Here is a 22677-nt window from a genome sequence, read left to right as displayed (position 1 = left end):
TGTGTGTGTGTGTGTGTGTGTGTGTGTGTGTGTGTGTGTGTGTGTGTGTGTGTGTGTGTGTGTGTGTGTGTGTGTGTGTGTGTGGTGGTAGGCGATGACTCAAGTTTAACCAGTGAATGAGCCTCCGGTCCCTTTGATGAAAGCTTCCTTCTCACTCCTCAAAGGGCCGTTCAGGATGCTGCCAAGTTACGGTTGCAATGGAGACGGTATCTCGCAGAGCGCTCAGAGAGCAGATGTTCTCGTATGGTAACATCGCCCTCTGCTGTCCACATCCGCTCACTACACACACAGGGACGCAATTTGCTCCCCTGCCGCAGCTCGCCTGCCAAGTTGTTTTCTTAATCAGTTAATTGGTTGCATCTGGATGTTGGAGTCCTCCACTGTTTGGCATTGTCGTGTCTCCCAAACGCAGGGCTGTTGTGACTTATTTGACATATCTTCCTGTTTCACAGGTTAAAGACTTTTTGAAGTAAAGAGGAGCATCTCATCTGAACCTGATGTGAGTAGAATTGTGTAGCAAAGCACAACTGACGTGACTTGTATGTTGAATATAATTCACTGATAATGTGTGAAGGAAATCGGGGATTGTGGTGGTTTAACTCTCATTTGAAATTTAAATAATGATTCTAGTGTTTCCCACAGACCAAGGACCAATGTGTGGTGTGCGGGGGGGGGGGGGGGGGCGGCGGCGGCGGCGGCGCACGATTTTAGTTTTTACCTGAACTTTTGATTCTGTGACATTCAAGGAATGAATTGCAACAGACGACTAAAGCTGGAGGTCTTTATTTCAAGTACAAATAAACTCAAGACCTACCTGAACCAATATTTAACTTTTTTTAGGAAATCTAAAATAAATAGTAACAATATACTACTAGGTACAACAAGGCAACTAACTAAAATAATGAATGCAATGCACATATTGTCAGGGAGGGCAGCCGACTGAGGTCTAAGGACATGGAAGGCTCCTAGGATGTCCAGCTCCGGGAACCTCCTTTTCAGTTCTGTCTCCAGGCCAGTAATGTAGGGTTGGATGATCTACAATGAACAGATCAGCACATTTTCTCTACCAGGAACAGAAGGATCAAAATTACTTTCCCTACTCTTATTTTTTTAAAGTTAAAATCTACACTAATCTGTTTCCACCTCACCTGTTGTTTCAGCAACATTTTGTCTGCTGTCCTCTTGGCCTATATTAATCAGTATCTCTCCTGAACAGCCAGCCCGGCCCCTGAGAAGCACTGGGTTGTTCAGCACTGTTTGATGCCGAGGAACATTCGAAATAAATTGATTATATATTTAATAAACATTTACTAGCCACAGCCATTTGACTGTTCAACTTAATTTCAGACTAAGCTAACTACCTCCTCAAGCTGCTCCGTCTTGTCTGGACGAGGCCTTTTTTGGTACAGAAAAAACTTTTCAATAATCTGGTTTAAAGCAACAAACATTCGGAGTCAGAATAAAATAATATTAAGAATAGAATGTAAGAAATGTTTTCTACTCTTTTTGATATGGGCACCGTATAGGCCTATCTAAACTATAACCGCATTTCATCTTAATCGCAGTGTTCGCTGCGTTACCAACGACGTTGTCTATGATGACGGGTGCGGGATGTTCAATATCAATAAAGTTGAGTTCATAAAGCTAATATTACCTTGTCTGAGTTAACAAAAAATGTGGGCAGGTGTGTTAGACCACAGTATATCATACTAACCTTTGGTAAACTGCAAATGTCGCAGACCGTCTTCTCTGTGCCAAATATATTTTTCCATTGACCACAAGCATTGCGCGTGGACAGGAGGAGCGGGCGAATCGGCCGTCAGTGAGTGTGCATGTAACTCCGCGTTTACATGCGGACACATCTGATTCGCATAGATGTGGAAGAACAGCTCAATCGGAATAGAAAAGTATCATATGTATACGCCTCAATCGGTTCGGAATAGAATTCTATGCGAAATAGAATAGGTGGTGTAGTCCGCTAAAAAATACTTAGGCTATTCCGATTAGTTTGGGGTTTAACTTGGAGCAGCTGCAGTAGTTCGCAATTGGTTCACTCCGTCTGTACTTTAATGCACACCGAACTTTAGCGCTGTCAAGGAAATTGGATTTATTGCCTGATTCACGTCTTTGTTATTAACACTCCGTAGTAGTTACAGTAGTCCGGTAACTTATCAACCCCAGCGTGTGTGCGTGTGTGCGTGTGTGCGTGTGTGCGCGTGTGCGTGGTATAAAAGAAAAAGACAGAATCAATTCGTGGCGCTCGATGTTGATTCTGTGGCGCCGCGCCACACAATGGTCTATGTATGGGAAACACAACCTGCAAGTAACATTTTAGAGACTATACATTCAAAGTAAGAGGTAAATCACTATTGACTAATGACAGTCCAATAATTAGTATAATTTATATTAAAAAGCTGGATTAATTAATTATCTTTAATCATTATTTAAAAGTTCGATGATCCCAAAAGCCCTGAATTTGTATTGTCATTCATTTCTGATTTAATGGAGATGTTGTTGAACTGTGGGATAGTGCCCAAGTTTGGGGACCATGTGTAAACTGTTCCTTCCTTCAAAGGTCTATCATGGATATTTAACTGCAGTTCTGTGAGTATCCCAACTTAACCATGAAGATGAACTGCAAACTGTAAGTCATTAATTTCTCATTACTCTTGGGCACATTGTTGTATTTTGGCTTCCTGGTGAGTTAACCCGTTACCTGAAGGTTGATCTGTGGTAAGGATGTTTTATTGGTTCATGGGTTACTTAGGTGTTTGGTTTATGTTGGTTTTAATGATTTGTTAAAATGGTTACAGGCTCCCAAGTTATTGTTGTAAGCTGGAGTAATGGGTTGGGTTCTGATATCTTCAGTCTTCTTTCCAGCTACTCTCCTGAGCTCTGCATCTTCATCACATGAGTTTTGCTCTACTGATGAGCGTGTGGTCTGAGTGAGCAGAGGTGCATACTGGGATACAGAGCTGTCTGAAGTCTACAGGTCTGTAGACACGCCCCCTCAGGGGAAACCGAGTGTTTGAGAAACCGTCGTGGCGTCAGTTACATGGACTGGAATGTTCTTTAAGATGGAGACAGGGATTCAGAAGGAGAAACGCCAGGGGGAGATGAGGGGGCTCCTCATCTCAACGACTAAAACACAACTTCAGTCTGACACAGAGAACCATGGAACACTTTCAACAGTCCCCTCCAGCCATCGTGACTCCTCATGAACAGTTTCATTTCCAAGAAGGTCTTATTTGGGGCCATCCCCATATGGATCCTGCTCCTCAAGAGCCACCCCCCTCCACTGGGTGGTCTTCTGAACAGATGACCTTCCTGTCCTCAGGCTGACTAAAGCTGCACCGTTTGCATCTGTGAAGGCCCCTCATTCAGGAAACCACTGGACTACAAAGACATGACTTCAGAGACGTTGAATCACCTTGGGACACATTTTGGAGACGCCAAGCATAATCCATCACCAATGTGGGACGCCACTGAAAAATGTTGCACATAATTTACTTCTCTGGAGACATTGTTTGTTCTGTTCTGGGTGCCCTGGCAGGAGAGCTGGGGTTGGATGATGGAACGTTATTTGGCATGAGGTTTTTACCCTGCATGATTGTTTGGCCTTTTGTGTGTGTGTGAGTGTCCCACTCACACCTGGCATGGGGTTCTACGTGCGTGTCCTGGATTCTATGTGTGTGTGTCCGGCTTGCTTTGACAGTAATAATGTTCATACGGGGGTCTGTGTGATTGGCTTGGGATATTGGTCGATTAAATCATACCTGATGGACGGCCCCATGTTTACTTGAGGGCCTCCAGTAGACATGAAGAGCCCAGAGCGATGCTCCGGAGCGAGATCCAACACACTGGGCAGGAAGGAGGGTATCCAACTCAAGTGTAAAAGGATGCAAGCGGCGTGTTCAGATCAGTGACTTCAAACTAGGACTACACCAATCAGGATCAATGGAGGATGGACACCTAAAGGAATTCCCAAAGGAGAGTCTGACGTTGGAAAGGGACCTAAATGGATATTAAAGATGACCTTCAGACCTGTAATGAGACGGCTCTTCCTACCTGGCTGGATTGATGGAGAGCCCTGTGGATCTTGTCTTGCTCTCAGTTGCACGTCTTCTCAGGCTGAACTGTGTTTGTTTCGGACAGGACTAGCTGAACGATTGGTTCCCTTAAATCAGAACCAATCTGGGAACTCCAACTAGTGCGCTCTTCGAGCTGAAGGTGCGCTCTTCGAGCTGAAGGTGCGCTCTTCGAGCTGAAGGTGCGCTCTTCGAGCTGAAGTTGTGCTCTTCAGCTGAGGAGGTAAGAAAACCTTCACTGGGGCTTCAAGGTGTAAAGAGGAGGATGTTTCAAAGTGTTCCATGGTACTCTGATGAGGACCGTTGTTGTGTTCCACTGGCTGGGAGGAAGAACCCTCACATCTTCCTCTTGGCCTTTCTCCTCTGAGAATCCTGGCGCCATCTTGAAGGATATTCCAGCTCATGTAACTGATGTCACGACAGATTCTCAAACACTTGGTTTCTCCTGAGGGGCGTTTCTATAGAACTGAAGACTTGAGACAGTACTGTATCCCAGCATGCATCTCTGCTCACTCAGACTACACCCCCATGAGTAGGATGCAACATTCTAGTGATTGAGATGTAGAGTTTTTTTTAAGTAACGAGGGAGCAGACAAAGGTGATTAGAACTCAATGGCATGTCAAGTCTGTAAATCTTTAAACCATGGAGATGGTTGGATAGTTCAGGAATTGGGCTTCTATTTATTATGAGCAGTCCTTTCGCTCAGATGCCCACTTCTCACTGGACCTGACCATGTGTTGGCTGGCTGGCATGATTTGCTGTTGGTGATGAGGCGGTCAAGGTGACGTTGCAGGGCTATGGTCGGCTCTGTGTGAGCTCAACGTTTAGATTTGCTCTGTATGGTTTGTACGCTGAATAATCTAGATAATTGTAAAATGTAGACACGGTTTTGTATTGAATGATTCCATTGTTCTTAGGCAAGGATTTGAGGTTTAAAGTTGTTGTGGGACGTACATGGTAGTTTGGTTCTTTGTACGGTTTTGAGTGATATAACTTGTACACACTGGGTGCATAATAATGTAACGGTACACTGAATAGTATTAATGACCAACAGCAACAAACAGATCTCCTCAAGGTAAGTCTGTTGGCTGTATTTTAATGAAGACCATCGCTGGACTCCAGGATCTTCCTCCGTTCAGCTCAAGGTGAGGCGCTGGTTATGTTTTTTTCATTGGTTGGTTCCGGCCGGAATGTTCGGATTCCGGTCGGACGGTTTGTGCTTCCCGCCGTGGAGGTTTCTGAGTGCGGTCACTTTATTTAGTCCCAATGGTTAGCATAGAACGTTGTAGTCTTGATAAACATTAGAAGCCACCTGGCAGTTAGTTGGACCGGAGTCCCCTGAGGGAATCTGGCAGAACGTTCTGGATTGTATTTGCGTAACCTCGAGCCGCTGCCAACGGAAACAATTTTTCAGTCGGTTTCCATTGGGAATTGTTGCCCCTCATCTTAAACAACTTTAAGTTTGATATTAAATAATACATTTAATTTAAAGGGCGCCTTTCAAGACACCCAAGGTCACCTTACAGAGCATAAAGTTATTATAAATCGTTTAAAAACAAGACATTGTGGAAAAATAATAACAAATAAATAAATAAAACAAAAACAAGACAAAACAAACAATCAAGACGGTGATCAGTTAGACGTAAATACATACTGACACGTACGTCGTACAAGATCTTGATAATTTTCGATGGTTGCGCCGTACTTCTAACCACGTTGACGGGACTCGCGCTGCGTACGAAACGGCCTTCTACTTGCGGGCCCATTTTTGACATCAGTGAAGGCTGTAAATCATTTCAAGCTGGAAGACATTTTGACAGTTCTTCAACGGAACCCAACACCTGAATATGGCTGAGTAAATTTGATTTAATATCGATACTGCTTAGTGTTTGTTACTTCAGCTTTTGTACGTTCTAAATATCTGCGGCCATTAATTGCCACAGAAGTTAAACCCTACCCAATGGAATGACGTTAAACAACGACTTTGTTGCAGAGTTACCAACTGGATAATATCAAAGCTAAAATAATGGCCGTTCTTCTCACATGTTACAGTAGAAGATTATCCAGAACTGTAAAGGGTTAAAAAGGTAACATGTAGTTTGTCCCAAGGTGTCTGCCTCCTCACCCAGAGCAAGACCTCCACCTCCTCACCCAGAGCCAGACCTCCACCTCCTGTCAGAAGTCCTCCAGAACAGGTCAGTGCTCTGGTGTGCGAGTAGAGTCTTCTCAGGTCAGTTTCAATGCATGGCCTGAACCACTTCTTTAAACTTGTGGACTGCTGTCTTCATTCCCAAAAACGGGATGCTCATGTCTGGTCTCAAGTCTTTTCTAGCCTTGAGTTATAAAATAATGGTTAAATTAATTGTGTAACTCGGTTTCGGATGAGTCAATTAAGTTTATTGTTGGGCAAATTCTGATATAACCCTGCTGCTGTATCTGAAAGGCGAGGCTGAGAGGCTGGGGACCGGAGGCTTGTGGTGTCAGGGTGGACCGGAGACTGAGGCTGGAGACCAGGGGCCTGCAGCACCAGACCAGAGGGTAACCATCACTAAGCTCATCTGAAACACTAAAATCCACGGTAGTTTAGGTCTGCTTTTGATCATCTGATGACTTTAAATCTGTGCCAAGCTGTGATTTGAGTTAATTCATACCGGGGTTATGTAGGAGTCATATGAGCCATTATTGTTACTAGTGCTGCTACGACCGTAGTGGATGAATTACTGAACGCGACAATCTGCAGACGTTGTCTAATTTAAGTGTTTAAATATGTTTAAATTTGTCTTCCATTTTACAAGTGAACCTCGGATGCAGGAGGTGGGGTGTGTTGCGTCCCCAGGTGATTTACTGCTGAGACCAACTGTTTGTAACCAGACCAGGAATCCATGTCTGGAGGAGCTGATGGAGGAGCCGTGCTGATGGAGGAGCCGTGCTGAAGGAGCTGATGGAGGAGCCCTGCTGAAGGCCCTGCCTGGTGGAGGCCCTGCCTGGTGGAGGACGTCTGTCGTGGGGTAGATGGAGCTTGACTCTGAAGTGATCACACTCGCTGCCACTTCTCGTAGAATACTGCTACCACAAACTACCGGCGTTTGTACCATATATACCAGACAACTACATCTGTTTTACCACATGTTGAAGCAAGACTTCCGCTGTTTGTTCCAGACCAGGACTCTGTCTGAGGAGAGCTGCTGGAGGAGTTGAGACGCTGGAGGACGACTAGGAATCGACCAACAAGGATTCCTCGTAAGTTTGTATTTACTTACATGGTTGACTTAAAGGGCAAAATACAGCTGTTCCTTTGACATGCGTTAACCAACTACCGCTGTGTTTTCTTACTAGAACGTGTTTCTGGAGCGGAGGTGAGCTGGTAGGGGAGCCTTGAATCTGGAGGAGGACCATCACTCTAACCACAAGGATTTGAAGTTTGTATTAACCTAACAAAGTGGAAATAAAGGGCTTTAAAATAAGACAAACTACATATTTGTTTCCAGACGTTGGGGCCGGACTTGCGCTGTTTGTTCCAGACCAGGATTCTGTCTGAGGAGAGCTGCTGGAGGAGCCAAGACTCTGGAGGACGACATCACTCCACCAACCAGGATCCTCGTAAGTTTGCATAAAATAAACGGAGTGGACTTGTTGTAACGCAGGATTAGTTTGTCCAGTACAAGTTACGGCATACTACTGTGCTTGTTTACCAGACAAACTACAGCTGCTACTTTGTTACGCGCCAACTACTCCTGTGTTTGTGACCTTACATTAGAGACAAACTACTACTGTGTTTGTTACCTGATATTGGAGACAAACTACTCCTGTGTTTGTTACCTTGCATTAGAGCCCAACTACTCCTCTGTTTGTTACCTTGCATTAGAGACAAACCACTACTGTGTTTGTTACCTTGCATTAGAGACAAACTACTACTGTGTTTGTTACCTTACATCGGAGACAAATTACGTTTGTAACCAGACCAGGAATCTGGAGGACTGATGGAGAAGCCGTACATCTGGAAGGCAAATCCTGAGGACAACCAGGACTCTACCATCAAGGATTCCTCGTAAGTTTGCATTATCTGGACATGGTGGACTAGGTTGGGGGTTCAACTCTCAAACCAATGGTGCCGGGTTCAAGTCCTCAGAATACAGTGATGCGTCCTTGAGCAATGCGCCCTAAAGCCTGCCTGCTCCTTAATGACTTATCTTTGGTTCAGATAATGTTGCATCTTTTGAATATTGAACCTAATCAATGTCCTTGTTTGGTCCGGGCAGACACACCTGAGCTGAACCCCAACTGAACCTGACATCCTGCTGGTCCCGTCTCCTCAGTTCATCTTAGCCTCCTCTTCCAGAAGACCTGCTGAGCTCAGCAGTCTGAGGCTGATGTATCAATGACCTCCAGTGGGAGTGATCTTCTTGACCCCACATGTAACCGTGTGCTTCCACACGCCTTTCCCTCACGTCTGTCACTAACCTCACTACTCTCTACTGCTTCCTCTTCTTTTTCCTTCTCTGTGGTTCGAACCTTTACACGGAAGGCGCGTCTTCCTGCCCTCAGAGGGTTCAGCATTAGGGTTGAGTCAGGGTTTAGAGTCAGGGACAGAGCTGGTCAGGGAGGACTGCTTTAACACAAACCTCTTCACTTGCTTTCGGAATGGTGGTGACATTTTGAAAAGATTCATTTGGGAAAATGTTTTCCTCTGCTTCCCTTTACAAAATTGTATTAAACTTCTGTCAAGTGCTTTTGTTGATATATTAAAATCTGTTTTACCACATGTTGAAGCAAGACTTCCGCTGTTTGTTCCAGACCAGGACTCTTTCTGAGGAGAGCTGCTGGAGGAGCTTAGACGCTGGAGGACGACTAGGAATCGACCAACAAGGATTCCTCGTAAGTTTGTATTTACTTACATGGTTGACTTAAAGGGCAAAATACAGCTGTTCCTTTGACATGCGTTAACCAACTACCGCTGTGTTTTCTTACTAGAACGTGTTTCTGGAGCGGAGGTGAGCTGGTAGGGGAGCCTTGAATCTGGAGGAGGACCATCACTCTAACCACAAGGATTTGAAGTTTGTATTAACCTAACAAAGTGGAAATAAAGGGCTTTAAAATAAGACAAACTACATATTTGTTTCCAGACGTTGGGGCCGGACTTGCGCTGTTTGTTCCAGACCAGGATTCTGTCTGAGGAGAGCTGCTGGAGGAGCCAAGACTCTGGAGGACGACATCACTCCACCAACCAGGATCCTCGTAAGTTTGCATAAAATAAACGGAGTGGACTTGTTGTAACGCAGGATTAGTTTGTCCAGTACAAGTTACGGCATACTACTGTGCTTGTTTACCAGACAAACTACAGCTGCTACTTTGTTACGCGCCAACTACTCCTGTGTTTGTGACCTTACATTAGAGACAAACTACTACTGTGTTTGTTACCTGATATTGGAGACAAACTACTCCTGTGTTTGTTACCTTGCATTAGAGCCCAACTACTCCTCTGTTTGTTACCTTGCATTAGAGACAAACCACTACTGTGTTTGTTACCTTGCATTAGAGACAAACTACTACTGTGTTTGTTACCTTACATCGGAGACAAATTACGTTTGTAACCAGACCAGGAATCTGGAGGACTGATGGAGAAGCCGTACATCTGGAAGGCAAATCCTGAGGACAACCAGGACTCTACCATCAAGGATTCCTCGTAAGTTTGCATTATCTGGACATGGTGGACTAGGTTGGGGGTTCAACTCTCAAACCAATGGTGCCGGGTTCAAGTCCTCAGAATACAGTGATGCGTCCTTGAGCAATGCGCCCTAAAGCCTGCCTGCTCCTTAATGACTTATCTTTGGTTCAGATAATGTTGCATCTTTTGAATATTGAACCTAATCAATGTCCTTGTTTGGTCCGGGCAGACACACCTGAGCTGAACCCCAACTGAACCTGACATCCTGCTGGTCCCGTCTCCTCAGTTCATCTTAGCCTCCTCTTCCAGAAGACCTGCTGAGCTCAGCAGTCTGAGGCTGATGTATCAATGACCTCCAGTGGGAGTGATCTTCTTGACCCCACATGTAACCGTGTGCTTCCACACGCCTTTCCCTCACGTCTGTCACTAACCTCACTACTCTCTACTGCTTCCTCTTCTTTTTCCTTCTCTGTGGTTCGAACCTTTACACGGAAGGCGCGTCTTCCTGCCCTCAGAGGGTTCAGCATTAGGGTTGAGTCAGGGTTTAGAGTCAGGGACAGAGCTGGTCAGGGAGGACTGCTTTAACACAAACCTCTTCACTTGCTTTCGGAATGGTGGTGACATTTTGAAAAGATTCATTTGGGAAAATGTTTTCCTCTGCTTCCCTTTACAAAATTGTATTAAACTTCTGTCAAGTGCTTTTGTTGATATATTAAAATCTGTTTTACCACATGTTGAAGCAAGACTTCCGCTGTTTGTTCCAGACCAGGACTCTTTCTGAGGAGAGCTGCTGGAGGAGCTTAGACGCTGGAGGACGACTAGGAATCGACCAACAAGGATTCCTCGTAAGTTTGTATTTACTTACATGGTTGACTTAAAGGGCAAAATACAGCTGTTCCTTTGACATGCGTTAACCAACTACCGCTGTGTTTTCTTACTAGAACGTGTTTCTGGAGCGGAGGTGAGCTGGTAGGGGAGCCTTGAATCTGGAGGAGGACCATCACTCTACCAACAAGGATTGGAAGTTTGTATTAACCTAACAAAGTGGAAATAAAGGGCTTTAAAATAAGACAAACTACATATTTGTTTCCAGACATTGGGGCCTGACTTGCGCTGTTTGTTCCAGACCAGGATTCTGTCTGAGGAGAGCTGCTGGAGGAGCCAGGACTCTGGAGGACGACATCACTCCACCAACCAGGATCCTCGTAAGTTTGCATAAAATAAACAGTGGACTTGTTGTAACGCAGGATTAGTTTGTTCAGTACAAGTTACGGCATACTACTGTGCTTGTTTACCAGACAAACTACAGCTGCTACTTTGTTACGCGCCATTAGAGCCCAACTACTCCTGTGTTTGTGACCTTACATTAGAGACAAACTACTACTGTGTTTGTTACCTGATATTGGAGACAAACTACTCCTGTGTTTGTTACCTTACATTAGAGCCCAACTACTCCTCTGTTTGTTACCTTGCATTAGAGACAAACCACTACTGTGTTTGTTACCTTACATTAGAGACAAATTACGTTTGTAACCAGACCAGGAATCTGGAGGACTGATGGAGAAGCCGTACATCTGGAAGGCAAATCCTGAGGACAACCAGGACTCTACCAGCAAGGATTCCTCGTAAGTTTGCATTATCTGGACATGGTGGACTAGGTTGGGGGTTCAACTCTCAAACCAATGGTGCCGGGTTCAAGTCCTCAGAATACAGTGATGCGTCCTTGAGCAAGGCGCCCTAAAGCCTGCCTGCTCCTTAATGACTTATCTTTGGTTCAGATAATGTTGCATCTTTTGAATATTGAACCTAATCAATGTCCTTGTTTGGTCCGGGCAGACACACCTGAGCTGAACCTCACCTGATCCTGTTTGTCGGGGGCAGACACACCTGAGCTGAACCCCAACTGAACCTGACATCCTGTCCCGTCTCCTCAGTTCATCTTAGCCTCGTCCTCCAGAAGACCTGCTGAGCTCAGCAGTCTGAGGCTGATGGATCAATGACCTCCAGTGGGAGTGATTTTCTTGACCCCACATGTAACCGTGTGCTTCCACACGCCTTTCCCTCACGTCTGTCACTAACCTCACTACTTCACTACTCTCTACTGCTTCCTCTTCTTTTTCCTTCTCTGTGGTTCGAACCTTTACACGGAAGGCGCGTCTTCCTGCCCTCAGAGGGTTCAGCGTCAGGGTTTAGAGTCAGGGACAGAGCTGGTCAGGGAGGACTGCTTTAACACAAACCTCTTCAATTGCTTTCGGAATGGTGGTGACATTTTGAAAAGATTCATTTGGGAAAATGTTTTCCTCTGCTTCCCTTTACAAAATTGTATTAAACTTCTGTCAAGTGCTTTTGTTTATATATTAAAATTCCACATTGACTTCTACATGTTTGGTGCAGTTCATTTAATTGTCCTTTAACTTGGTTAATGTAAAGCAAAACACCTGCAATACATTCAATATACATGATTGTTATTCAGCAATGTTCACATAATCCATTTTGTAAAAATATGAAACCTCCATATTACTACTAAATTCAAGCCTATTCATGTATTTAACAATGTACATACTGCCCCGCAGGCCATTCTCTGCTACTTCAAAACGTTCAATCCACCAACCCGTCTCGCATCAATGTACTATAGCAACGTTGGTTCAAACGGAAAATGTAGTTTGGTGTGAGACAGTTGTCCAGCAGAGGGAGCTGTCATACACCTTAATTATACAGGAATGTCTGTGTATTTATATTTTAAGCTCGGAGGACGTCAGGACGCGTTTTTACCTGGTTGATTAGGCCCTGAACGCAGAACCTAAACCCAGACATCCTAATCACAGACCCTGTGTTTAATTGGCCCCGAATATTTTTTTGGGGTTAAAAAAATAAAACTACAAATATTTATAATTATAAGTAGTCTAGCTAGTGCTTCTGGCAGAATAAACTGTTTAAAAACATAACCTTTTTACCACCTCAAATGACAAACCTATCCTATCCCCATTCAGATCCGTGCGTGTGTAAGGTCTATCACTTGTATTAATTTTACTCTGAAATAACTTGAATGGAACTTTTGATGTTTGGGGATAATCAGCAAAGCGGTCAGGTAGCTATTTTAAGCTATAATAAACTGCGTATTTTGTTTATTTAGGTGAAGCATTGTGAAAGAAATTGCATATACTTGCATATAATTGTACAGATAATTTTGGCATTTTCATTTTCCGTCTGGGCTAAGCCCCGGATGTTTATGAAACCTAGAAACACCCCTGCCTGTTGCCAACGTACAGGGTTATAATCGTAACATATACGTGCAATCATTGAATACTTTTCCAGGGTGAATGAATTACATCGAATGAATACAACTATTATGAGGTTTCAAAAATATTTTCATGTAACTTATTCTGTAGTTATTTTATGTTTACCATCCGTTATTTATAATAATAATTATAATAATAATACATCTTTAAAAAAAAAAAAGCTGAACAATTGCCAAAAAATGTAAACTTTTCATCTCCTTGCATTGTTTTTTTTTACTTTAACAATCACTGAATTCCAACAATTGATCAACATTTGAACATAAATGGATAAACGAAACTGTACAAATGAAAATCTAGGAAATGTTCATTCCCAACCTTCAAACAGTGTGGTGGTGTGGGAGCAAGACGAGACCAAACCATTCCTAGCTTCATGGCGGGTTTGAACATTCGCTTTAAAGTCAAATATAACGCCGGTTCACATCGTGCTATTTTATTGAAATGAAACACAAATCTAATCCAGAAATGTGTCGATGAAACGTGATCTTCATCTATTTTAACACTAGCGGAACCGTTTACACACCCCTAAAAATCATGTAACATGGTATGCTCCCCGATCCATCCAGTTCTCTTTAGTGTTTGCCAATGTTGGAGGTGTAACTGGGGTCCGGCCCTGGATAAAGGTAACAATATACCTTCAAGTGTTTATCCGCATGTGTCGGATAGTCAATTGATTATACCGCAAAGGGTCGTCTGTCCAGATATGTGTCTGCATTGCAATGAAAACCCCTCAGACTTTGGTAGTGATGGGGTGATCGGGAGATGCTAGCCACAGGGGTACACGGCAGATCAGCCATTACGTTGAGTTTGACAGAGTCAAACATCTTGACAATAAATGCATCAGCTACTGTGAGATTTTAGCCAGGAGTGTCATAACACGCTTCTATAAAAAATGCACGTTTCACCATTCTTTGTTTGGTTTTTCGAAGCTGACATGCACGAGATAACGGAGGCTAATTTGCTAACCTCAGTTAGCTGCCTGCTAATCTGGATACTCGTTAGCAACCTGGATGTAAATGTTGTCTCTGGAGGGGGGAGACTGCTCAATAAAAAAACACACCACATAAAACCTAACGTTATATCACGTGATTACCCCTTGTCTGACTGAAATGTCAGTGTCACTGCGGGCTTCCAGTTTGAACACCGGCTGGAAGTGATGTTGCTAACATTTGGGTTGACAGTGAGTTGGCCCTTGGGATCCTGCAATGCATCTGTGGTTGGCTTGACGTGAGGATGCACAGCACTGTGCAGCCGCAGGACACTGACATCTGGAATGACAGGCTGCTTACATTGGGCATCTGAACCCCTATGGTCCAAATCACTTGATGTCATTCGTGTGGACATGCCAATGCCGTTTTAAATGTCTCAGTTCAGGAGCGAGTGGGAATCTGTTGGGGCTGCGACTCCTAACAGAAGACAAATTAAAAGTGTGTTAACGTTATAATGGTTGCATAAGCAGTGTGTATCTGTCATCTACGATGTATGGGTTATTGCTGACATTTGAATGCATAACCTGGTTATGTGTCTGTTCTTAAGAAATAAATTATTTTTTATCTTCTGGATAATGTTGAATGGGCCTGGAGATACACACATAGTGGTAGTGTTTCTATGAAACTAAATGAAGCAATTCAAAACTTTCATCTTTTATATCCATAGCTTACAAAAAAAAACTTAGTAGTGGATGTGCTATAATGCAGTAAGTGCAGGTCAAATGCAGTCATTCTAAAAGTCCTGTTGAGCTGTCACATGAGACATCTGTCTTAATATATTTGTAAACCTAATGTCATGTATGTTAACACTTTCTCTACATTGATCGACACACTCAGACTCAAATACTATATTTAAATTATGATCCACTATTTCTTTGTTTCATGCACTCATTGTGGAGAGTCTCTCTATTTCTCTCTTGCTGTCTCTGCCCAGTAAACAATAATTGTATTTAATTGTATTAAGGTATAATTTAAATCATGATGGCCACGCATGTATCCACCTCAATTTGGTTTCCAGGGAGTCGTAGTATCGTAGCGATGCCCAGGCGGCTGTTGACTTTGTTCCCTTCCATTATCCTACCCCCCATCCCACCCGTTCCTCAGCGTGTCCCAACACCGCGCCCTGACGTCTGTCACTCCTCCGATGTCTAACTCCTCCTGCGTTGATCCGTCCCGTTCCAGGAATAGAGCATGGCTCAAGTGAAAGTGCAGACCTCAGTACCCCTGGCTGGTCCTGGCCCCTCCCCCGCCGGAGCGCCCCCCGCGGCTATGGCCAGCCCCGGATCCCTGGGTCTGCAGCAGCCCTCCGTCAATGGCACAGGCCCGGCCCCCACAGCCGGCTGCCTCCCTCCCTCAGTCGGGTACGGGGACGACCCTGTGCCTGCCTCATCACCAGGTACCCCCCGAGACCCTGACTCACCACCAGGTACCCCCCGAGACCCTGACTCACCACCAGGTACCCCCCTAGACCCTGAGCCTCATCACCAGGTACCCCCCGAGACCCTGACTCACCACCAGGTACCCCCCTAGACCCTGAGCCTCATCACCAGGTACCCCCCGAGACCCTGACTCACCACCAGGTACTCCCCTAGACCCTGAGCCTCATCACCAGGTACCCCCTAGACCCTGAGCCTCATCACCAGGTACCCCCTAGACCCTGAGCCTCATCACCAGGTACCCCCTAGACCCTGAGCCTCATCACCAGGTACCCCCTAGACCCTGAGCCTCATCACCAGGTACCCCCTAGACCCTGAGCCTCACCACCAGGTACCCCCTAGACCCTGAGCCTCATCACCAGGTACCCCCTAGACCCTGAGCCTCACCACCAGGTACCCCCTAGACCCTGAGCCTCATCACCAGGTACCCCCTAGACCCTGAGCCTCATCACCAGGTACCCCCCTAGACCCTGAGCCTCATCACCAGGTACCCCCCTAGACCCTGAGCCTCATCACCAGGTACCCCCCTAGAGCCTGCATTGGAGAACTAAAGCTAAACTTGTGTTGTGGTGCAGTTAGATAGCATGTGCAGTATTTATGGAAAAGAGAGAGAATAACAAACAGGCTACCTCATCGTTTGGACAAGACAAGCACGTGCATAATTGTTAATCATGAAAAGGTTATCTGACACCCAGTTATTTATTCACGATACGAAGAGAACCACAATTATTCTGTCCACAGCAGTGTACTGCAAACACGTCAAACGTGTTATGAGAAAAAAAGATTCTTCAGAGCAGGATAGTACAGGGAGGGACGAGAGAGAGTTCCTCTCCTAGCCAGGAAAGCCTTGAGTTCGATTCCCCCCGTCCACAGTGCACAGCCTGGCTGTAGGCCTCCCTGAGCGACCTGCTCCCTCAATGACTGGTGTCTGAATGCACTGTAAGGCAAAAGAAAAGTGCTGTTAGGAGCTGCAGCGCTAGGTGCTGTATCGGTATGTTCTCAGCATCGGCCGATACTCGAGTTCAGGCATCGGTATCGGGAAGGGAGAAATGGCACGGGAACATCTCTAATCTACTTACGCACGTGGCTTTCCTTCTTCCAGGCCCGCCCCAGGAGAACATGGCAAACCCTAAAGAGAAAACTCCAATGTGTTTGGTGAATGAGTTAGCCCGTTTCAACCGGATCCAGCCGCAGTACAAGCTGCTCAACGAACGGGGGCCAGCCCACGCCAAGGTGGGAACGGGACGTCACGCTTTTATTTTGAAGCACACATTTGCGCCATACATGAATAATGGATCCGTCCAATGTCCTGCCAGGGTCTGATGTCATAGACAGACCCCAGCAAGTACTGTGTATATATGTGTAAACAGTGCATGCAAATGCTACCTCTACACATCAGTAGTACTAATGTTAATATTATACAACACATTGTGTAATATTTATTATAGTATGAATATTAATAGTTTTGCTATTTTAATCTTGCCTGTCTGGGCAACACTGATCACATGATACAACTATGGAGAAATTACTAGAGTGCCCCCGAGAAATGGAAACTTGATGCAATCATTATCCTTCTCTGAAACTCTAACAAAACAAACATCTAACTTTGCTTGATAAACACATAGTATAGTATCATGCCAGATGACTTTTTCCCTAGTTCTTGGTCTTGTGCTCAAGTGAATTAATGTTGGCCATAATATCAGGCCTTTCATCATCAATGAATGATATAGTTATATTAATGAATAATTACATTGTTTCAATACACTTGTTTAAGGGATATTCGTCGGGGTCTAATCACCGCGTTGTAGATTAACTTCTAGACAGCTGGATTAATGGGTAACCCAGGGGATGAATCGATGGTGCTGCTTTTATTGATTCCTGTCCCTCTCTTCCCCTCTCCTCTCTCCCCCTCCCTCCTCTCTCCCCCTCTACCCTCTCTCTCCTCTCTCCCCCTCTCTCCTCTCTCCCCCTCTACCCTCTCTCTCCTCTCTCCCCCTCTCTCCTCTCTCCCCCTCTACCCTCTCTCTCCTCTCTCCCCCTCGCTCCCCCCTCTCTCTCCTCTCTCCCCCTCTACCCTCTCTCTCCTCTCTCCCCCTTCTCCCCTCTCTCCCCGTCTCCCCTGTCTCCCCTCTCTCCTCTCTCCCCCTCTACCCCTCTACCCTCTCTCTCCTCTCTCCCCATTCTCCCCTCTCTCCCCCTCTCCTCTCTCCCCATTCTCCCCTCCCTCCCTCTCTCCCCCTCTCCCCCTCTACCCTCTCCCCCTCTCTCCCCCTCCCCCCTCTCCCTCTGCAGGTGTTCACCGTGCAGCTCTCTCTGGGGGAGCAGGTGTGGGAGGCGGAGGGCACCAGCATCAAGAAGGCCCAGCACACCACGGCCTCCACGGCGCTGACCGACAGCCTGCTGCCCCGGCCCGCGGCCCGCTGCCCCAAGGTGGACATCAACAGCAACCCAGGTAGGGCGCTGGAGTAGGCCTCTGTTAGCCAACCCAGGTAGGGCGCTGGAGTAGGCCTCTGTTAGCCGACCCAGGTAGGGCGCTGGAGTAGGCCTCTGTTAGCCAACCCAGGTAGGGGGGCTGCAGTAGGCCTCTGTTAGCCGACCCAGGTAGGGCGCTGGAGTAGGCCTCTGTTAGCCAACCCAGGTAGGGCGCTGGAGTAGGCCTCTGTTAGCCGACCCAGGTAGGGGGGCTGGAGTAGGCCTCTGTTAGCCAACCCAGGTAGGGGGGCTGCAGTAGGCCTCTGTTAGCCAACCCAGGTAGGGGGGCTGGAGTAGGCCTCTGTTAGCCAACCCAGGTAGGGCGCTGGAGTAGGCCTCTGTTAGCCGACCCAGGTAGGGCGCTGGAGTAGGCCTCTGTTAGCCAACCCAGGTAGGGGGGCTGCAGTAGGCCTCTGTTAGCCAACCCAGGTAGGGGGGCTGCAGTAGGCCTCTGTTAGCCAACCCAGGTAGGGCGCTGGAGTAGGCCTCTGTTAGCCAACCCAGGTAGGGCGCTGGAGTCGGCCTCTGTTAGCCAACCCAGGTAGGGCGCTGGAGTAGGCCTCTGTTAGCCGACCCAGGTAGGGCGCTGGAGTAGGCCTCTGTTAGCCAACCCAGGTAGGGGGGCTGCAGTAGGCCTCTGTTAGCCAACCCAGGTAGGGCGCTGGAGTAGGCCTCTGTTAGCCAACCCAGGTAGGGCGCTGCAGTAGGTCTCTGTTAGCCAACCCAGGTAGGGGGGCTGCAGTAGGCCTCTGTTAGCCAACCCAGGTAGGGCGCTGGAGTAGGCCTCTGTTAGCCAACCCAGGTAGGGCGCTGGAGTAGGCCTCTGTTAGCCAACCCAGGTAGGGGGGCTGCAGTAGGCCTCTGTTAGCCAACCCAGGTAGGGCGCTGGAGTAGGCCTCTGTTAGCCAACCCAGGTAGGGCGCTGGAGTCGGCCTCTGTTAGCCAACCCAGGTAGGGCGCTGGAGTAGGCCTCTGTTAGCCGACCCAGGTAGGGCGCTGGAGTAGGCCTCTGTTAGCCAACCCAGGTAGGGGGGCTGCAGTAGGCCTCTGTTAGCCAACCCAGGTAGGGCGCTGGAGTAGGCCTCTGTTAGCCAACCCAGGTAGGGCGCTGCAGTAGGTCTCTGTTAGCCAACCCAGGTAGGGGGGCTGCAGTAGGCCTCTGTTAGCCAACCCAGGTAGGGGGGCTGCAGTAGGCCTCTGTTAGCCAACCCAGGTAGGGGGGCTGGAGTAGGCCTCTGTTAGCCAACCCAGGTAGGGCGCTGGAGTAGGCCTCTGTTAGCCAACCCAGGTAGGGCGCTGGAGTAGGCCTCTGTTAGCCAACCCAGGTAGGGGGGCTGCAGTAGGCCTCTGTTAGCCAACCCAGGTAGGGGGGCTGGAGTAGGCCTCTGTTAGCCAACCCAGGTAGGGGGGCTGCAGTAGGCCTCTGTTAGCCAACCCAGGTAGGGCGCTGGAGTAGGCCTCTGTTAGCCAACCCAGGTTGGGGGGCTGCAGTAGGCCTCTGTTGTTGTTAACTACATACAGACAGGTACTGTGGTGATGGAGTAGGCCTCTGTTGTTGTTAACTACATACAGACAGGTACTGTGGTGATGGAGTAGGCCTCTGTTGTTGTTAACTACATACAGACAGGTACTGTGGTGATGGAGTAGGCCTCTGTTGTTGTTGTTGGTAATTACATGCAGAACAATGGAGTCGCGTAGCTCGCTTATGTCTCTTGTGTTTTATGCTTCCACCGCTGCCATAAAAAGAGGTGGAAAAATGCAGTGAGATTTAATTTGGAACGGATTCCGTCCATTACGGATACAGGAGGCTGGCCAACACCGCAGTGTGTTAAACGACTTGGTCTTTACACAAGCCAATATCTTAATTTAACTAACGACTTGGGGGGAAAATACCATTTAAAAGGATCAGCAGTTAAGGCCACAACTGAAGTCTACCGTCCTGGAACAGAAAACCCTGACTGTAGTCAACTTTTTGAAACCTTTCCCATTATCTTTATAACGTGTTGAACCTTATTACCCTACAGCAATATCTCCAAGAGGGACACCAAAGATTAGCATATTAACATTTAATCACCGCACTCACTGGTTGAAGGTGGAAGATATTGTGGCCACAATTCCCTGCTTCACAATTGGGCTTTGCAAAGTTACTGTCGGACCACCACCACCACCACCACCACCACCACCACCACCACCTACACCACCACCTCCACCACCACCACCACCACCACCACCACCACCACCACCACCACCACCACCACCACCACCACCACCACCACCATCACCACCACCACCACCACCACCTCCTCCACCACCACCACCACCACCACCACCACCACCACCACCACCACCACCACCCACTCCACCACCACCACCACCACCACCAACACCACCACCACCACCACCACCACCACCACCACCACCACCACCACCACCACCACCACCACCCACTCCACCACCACCACCACCACCACCACCACCAACCACCACCACCACCACCACCACCACCACCACCACCACCTCCACCACCACCACCACCACCACCACCACCCACTCCACCACCACCACCACCACCACCACCACCACCACCACCTCCACCACCACCACCACCACCACCACCACCACCACCACCACCACCACCACCACCACCTCCACCACCACCACCACCACCACCACCACCACCACCACCACCCACTCCACCACCACCACCACCACCACCACCACCACCACCCACGCCAACTCCAACTCCACCACCACCACCACCACCACCACCTCCTCTCCCTCCTCTCCCTCCTCTCCCTCCACCACCTCCACCCCCGCCCTCTTCCCCCTTCCCTCCCAGGTTCAGGGACCCCACCAGGGAGCTGTCTGATTCAAAGTCTTAATTTGCCAGCGTCTGTTTTCTCCATGACCAGGTTCCTGCCCCCCCCCCTCCCCGGGCCGCGGGGTCACTGTAGTTATGAAGCGCCTGCTGTCCGCTGGGTGCAGTGGGATTAAGGCTGCCCTGTGATAGGTTACTCAACATCAAAGGCCGTGGCGAGGGGGCGGGGCCACGGGTGACCGCCGTTCCTCAGTGGAACATTTATTTATCTCTGTTGTGTCGCCGACTTCATTCACACAGCTCGTCAAATTAAAAACCAGCCGTTTTAATTCAAATAAAAATTGGCCACAAGCAAAAGGGGAAATATTTTATTATATATTTTAATGAATATTTTTCTCTTTAAACTCGTTCCTATTTTTCTGCCCTTGAAGTGGAATGGACGATTCGTATCGTAACCGTAGCAATTATTCAGTGGGATTGAACCTTACAATTGTCTTGCTTTAAAACAGCTTACATGTACTTTGTAACCCCCCCCCCCCCACACACAGGCAGTATAACCCCCACGGTGGAGCTGAACGGCCTGGCCATGAAGAGAGGGGAGCCTGCTATCTACCGGCCCCTGGACCCCAAGCCCATGCCCAACTACCGGGCCAACTACAACTTCAGAGGGATGTTCAACCAAAGGTACCCCTCTCCCCCTTCCAGTACAGCTGCTGACACCGTGCCAAGCCCAGACGGCCATGCTGGCGGTTCATTACTGCAGAGAGTCGCTCTCTGCTGCTTAACGCATCGTGGCATCGGGGCTTGGGTTCCTGCCACTGATTTATAATCATGTTTCCGACCCAGAGCAGCCGTATATAGCGTTGAACCAGCGGTCCAAACGTGGCCCAACCCGTCTCCCACGCACCCCCCTGGATGCTCCCCCCGGTAGTGTCTGGTGACTATGTAAGGCAGCGTGGCCCGGCTTTGATCTCCCCGGCCCAGATGGGGTGTCAGCTCTGGGCCTTTACATGTGTCCACAATGGATGAGCGCTCTGCCCTCCGGAGGTCTTAGCGCGCTCACTCTCTGTCAGCCCCCCCCCCCCCCCCCCCCCCTCCTGGGCTCCTTTTATTCGCCGGCCTCAGTGGAGCTATCCAACCGTTTCAGAACGCCATAAAAACGCCACGGCGTCTCGACAAATGAATCCCGGTCCCTTTGGTGCAGGAATGCAGCTCGGGATCATTCTTTACCCTGGGATAGACTTCCTTGAAGCCTTGAAGCTGACGCGTTTTCCAATCCAACACGTTTGCCTGGGACTAGTATTTCATTTTTTTATAAAGTGGTGAAATGTTAAGAGATACTTTATTTTTCGATAGCCTAAGGAAGATTGACAGAGGTGATGCGAGGTTAACTTGGGTTTCAGTTGGGCAGTTTTGGGGTGTTTTGGGGGGTTTTCATCACATGTATTACGATGAATATTTAAGATGTTTTATACTTTTGAAAACATTTTGGTATGAAAGTGTCAGCATAATGATGACCACCAGGTGGTACTACAGTGCTAAAATTAAGCAAAACTATATTATACTACATTTACAATATTAATAATAGTACATGTTGAATTATTTGGCATTTGTAAAAAAAAAAAGCAAGGAGCAAAGTGATAAGTGTGTAGTGATTAACTAATTAATATATTTATATAAGAAAAAATAATTTTAATTACTTTAAGTCGAGTTAAAATTGGATTAACAAAGTTTAAAACAGTGTACACTATTAAACATTGAGGCTAACCAGACTGCAGCATTAGTTAGTATTTTTTATGTTATGTAAGGTGTAACTTCATGTTATCTAATGTAAACCGACGTTCACTGTCCACCCTCTAGAGGGCAGTGTTTCCTTGTCTTTCCCGACATAAACCTGTCTTCGTTTCGTAAG

General features: G+C 47.3%; 1 protein-coding gene and 1 long non-coding RNA gene across 11 annotated transcripts; both read left to right on the top strand.

Annotated features, from left to right (window-relative positions):
- Positions 1-356: 356 nt before the first annotated feature.
- Positions 357-12117, top strand: LOC132452531 (uncharacterized). Of its 10 annotated transcripts, none has more exons than XR_009524380.1 (17): positions 357-499; positions 2576-4230; positions 4291-6627; positions 6961-7097; positions 7249-7329; positions 7426-7445; positions 7578-7689; positions 8050-8137; positions 8349-8504; positions 8884-8964; positions 9061-9080; positions 9213-9324; positions 9685-9772; positions 9984-10599; positions 10696-10959; positions 11269-11379; positions 11591-12117. It is a non-coding gene; the product is annotated as an uncharacterized LOC132452531 (long non-coding RNA). The 10 variants fall into 10 exon arrangements; XR_009524382.1 differs by having other exon boundaries at positions 8349-8964; positions 9984-10139; positions 10519-10599; XR_009524381.1 differs by having other exon boundaries at positions 8349-8964; positions 10696-10715; positions 10899-10959.
- A 1452-nt stretch (positions 12118-13569) lies between these two features.
- On the top strand, positions 13570-21815 carry stau2 (staufen double-stranded RNA binding protein 2). Its single transcript, XM_060045251.1, has 5 exons — positions 13570-13673; positions 15222-15435; positions 16578-16708; positions 17768-17927; positions 21314-21815. Exons 2-5 carry the CDS (start codon positions 15231-15233, stop codon positions 21592-21594), a joined length of 777 nt encoding a protein of 258 aa, XP_059901234.1. The 5' UTR covers positions 13570-13673; positions 15222-15230; the 3' UTR covers positions 21595-21815.
- Positions 21816-22677: the final 862 nt, after the last annotated feature.

This window comes from Gadus macrocephalus, chromosome 23 (assembly GCF_031168955.1).
Source record: "Gadus macrocephalus chromosome 23, ASM3116895v1".
Classification (NCBI taxonomy): domain Eukaryota; kingdom Metazoa; phylum Chordata; class Actinopteri; order Gadiformes; family Gadidae; genus Gadus; species Gadus macrocephalus.
Note: the sequence above shows the minus strand (reverse complement) of the source record. Positions and strands in the feature narration are given on the sequence as shown.

What these genes read in the sequence shown, in the direction of transcription:
- stau2 (XM_060045251.1), top strand. Translation starts at nt 15,231, where the DNA reads ATGGCTCAAGTGAAAGTGCAGACCTCAGTACCCCTGGCTGGTCCTGGC. An exon ending in TGTGCCTGCCTCATCACCAG is followed by an intron (nt 15,436 to 16,577) that starts GTACCCCCCGAG and finishes TCCTTCTTCCAG; the next exon opens with GCCCGCCCCAGGAGAACATG. An exon ending in GGACATCAACAGCAACCCAG is followed by an intron (nt 17,928 to 21,313) that starts GTAGGGCGCTGG and finishes CCCCACACACAG; the next exon opens with GCAGTATAACCCCCACGGTG.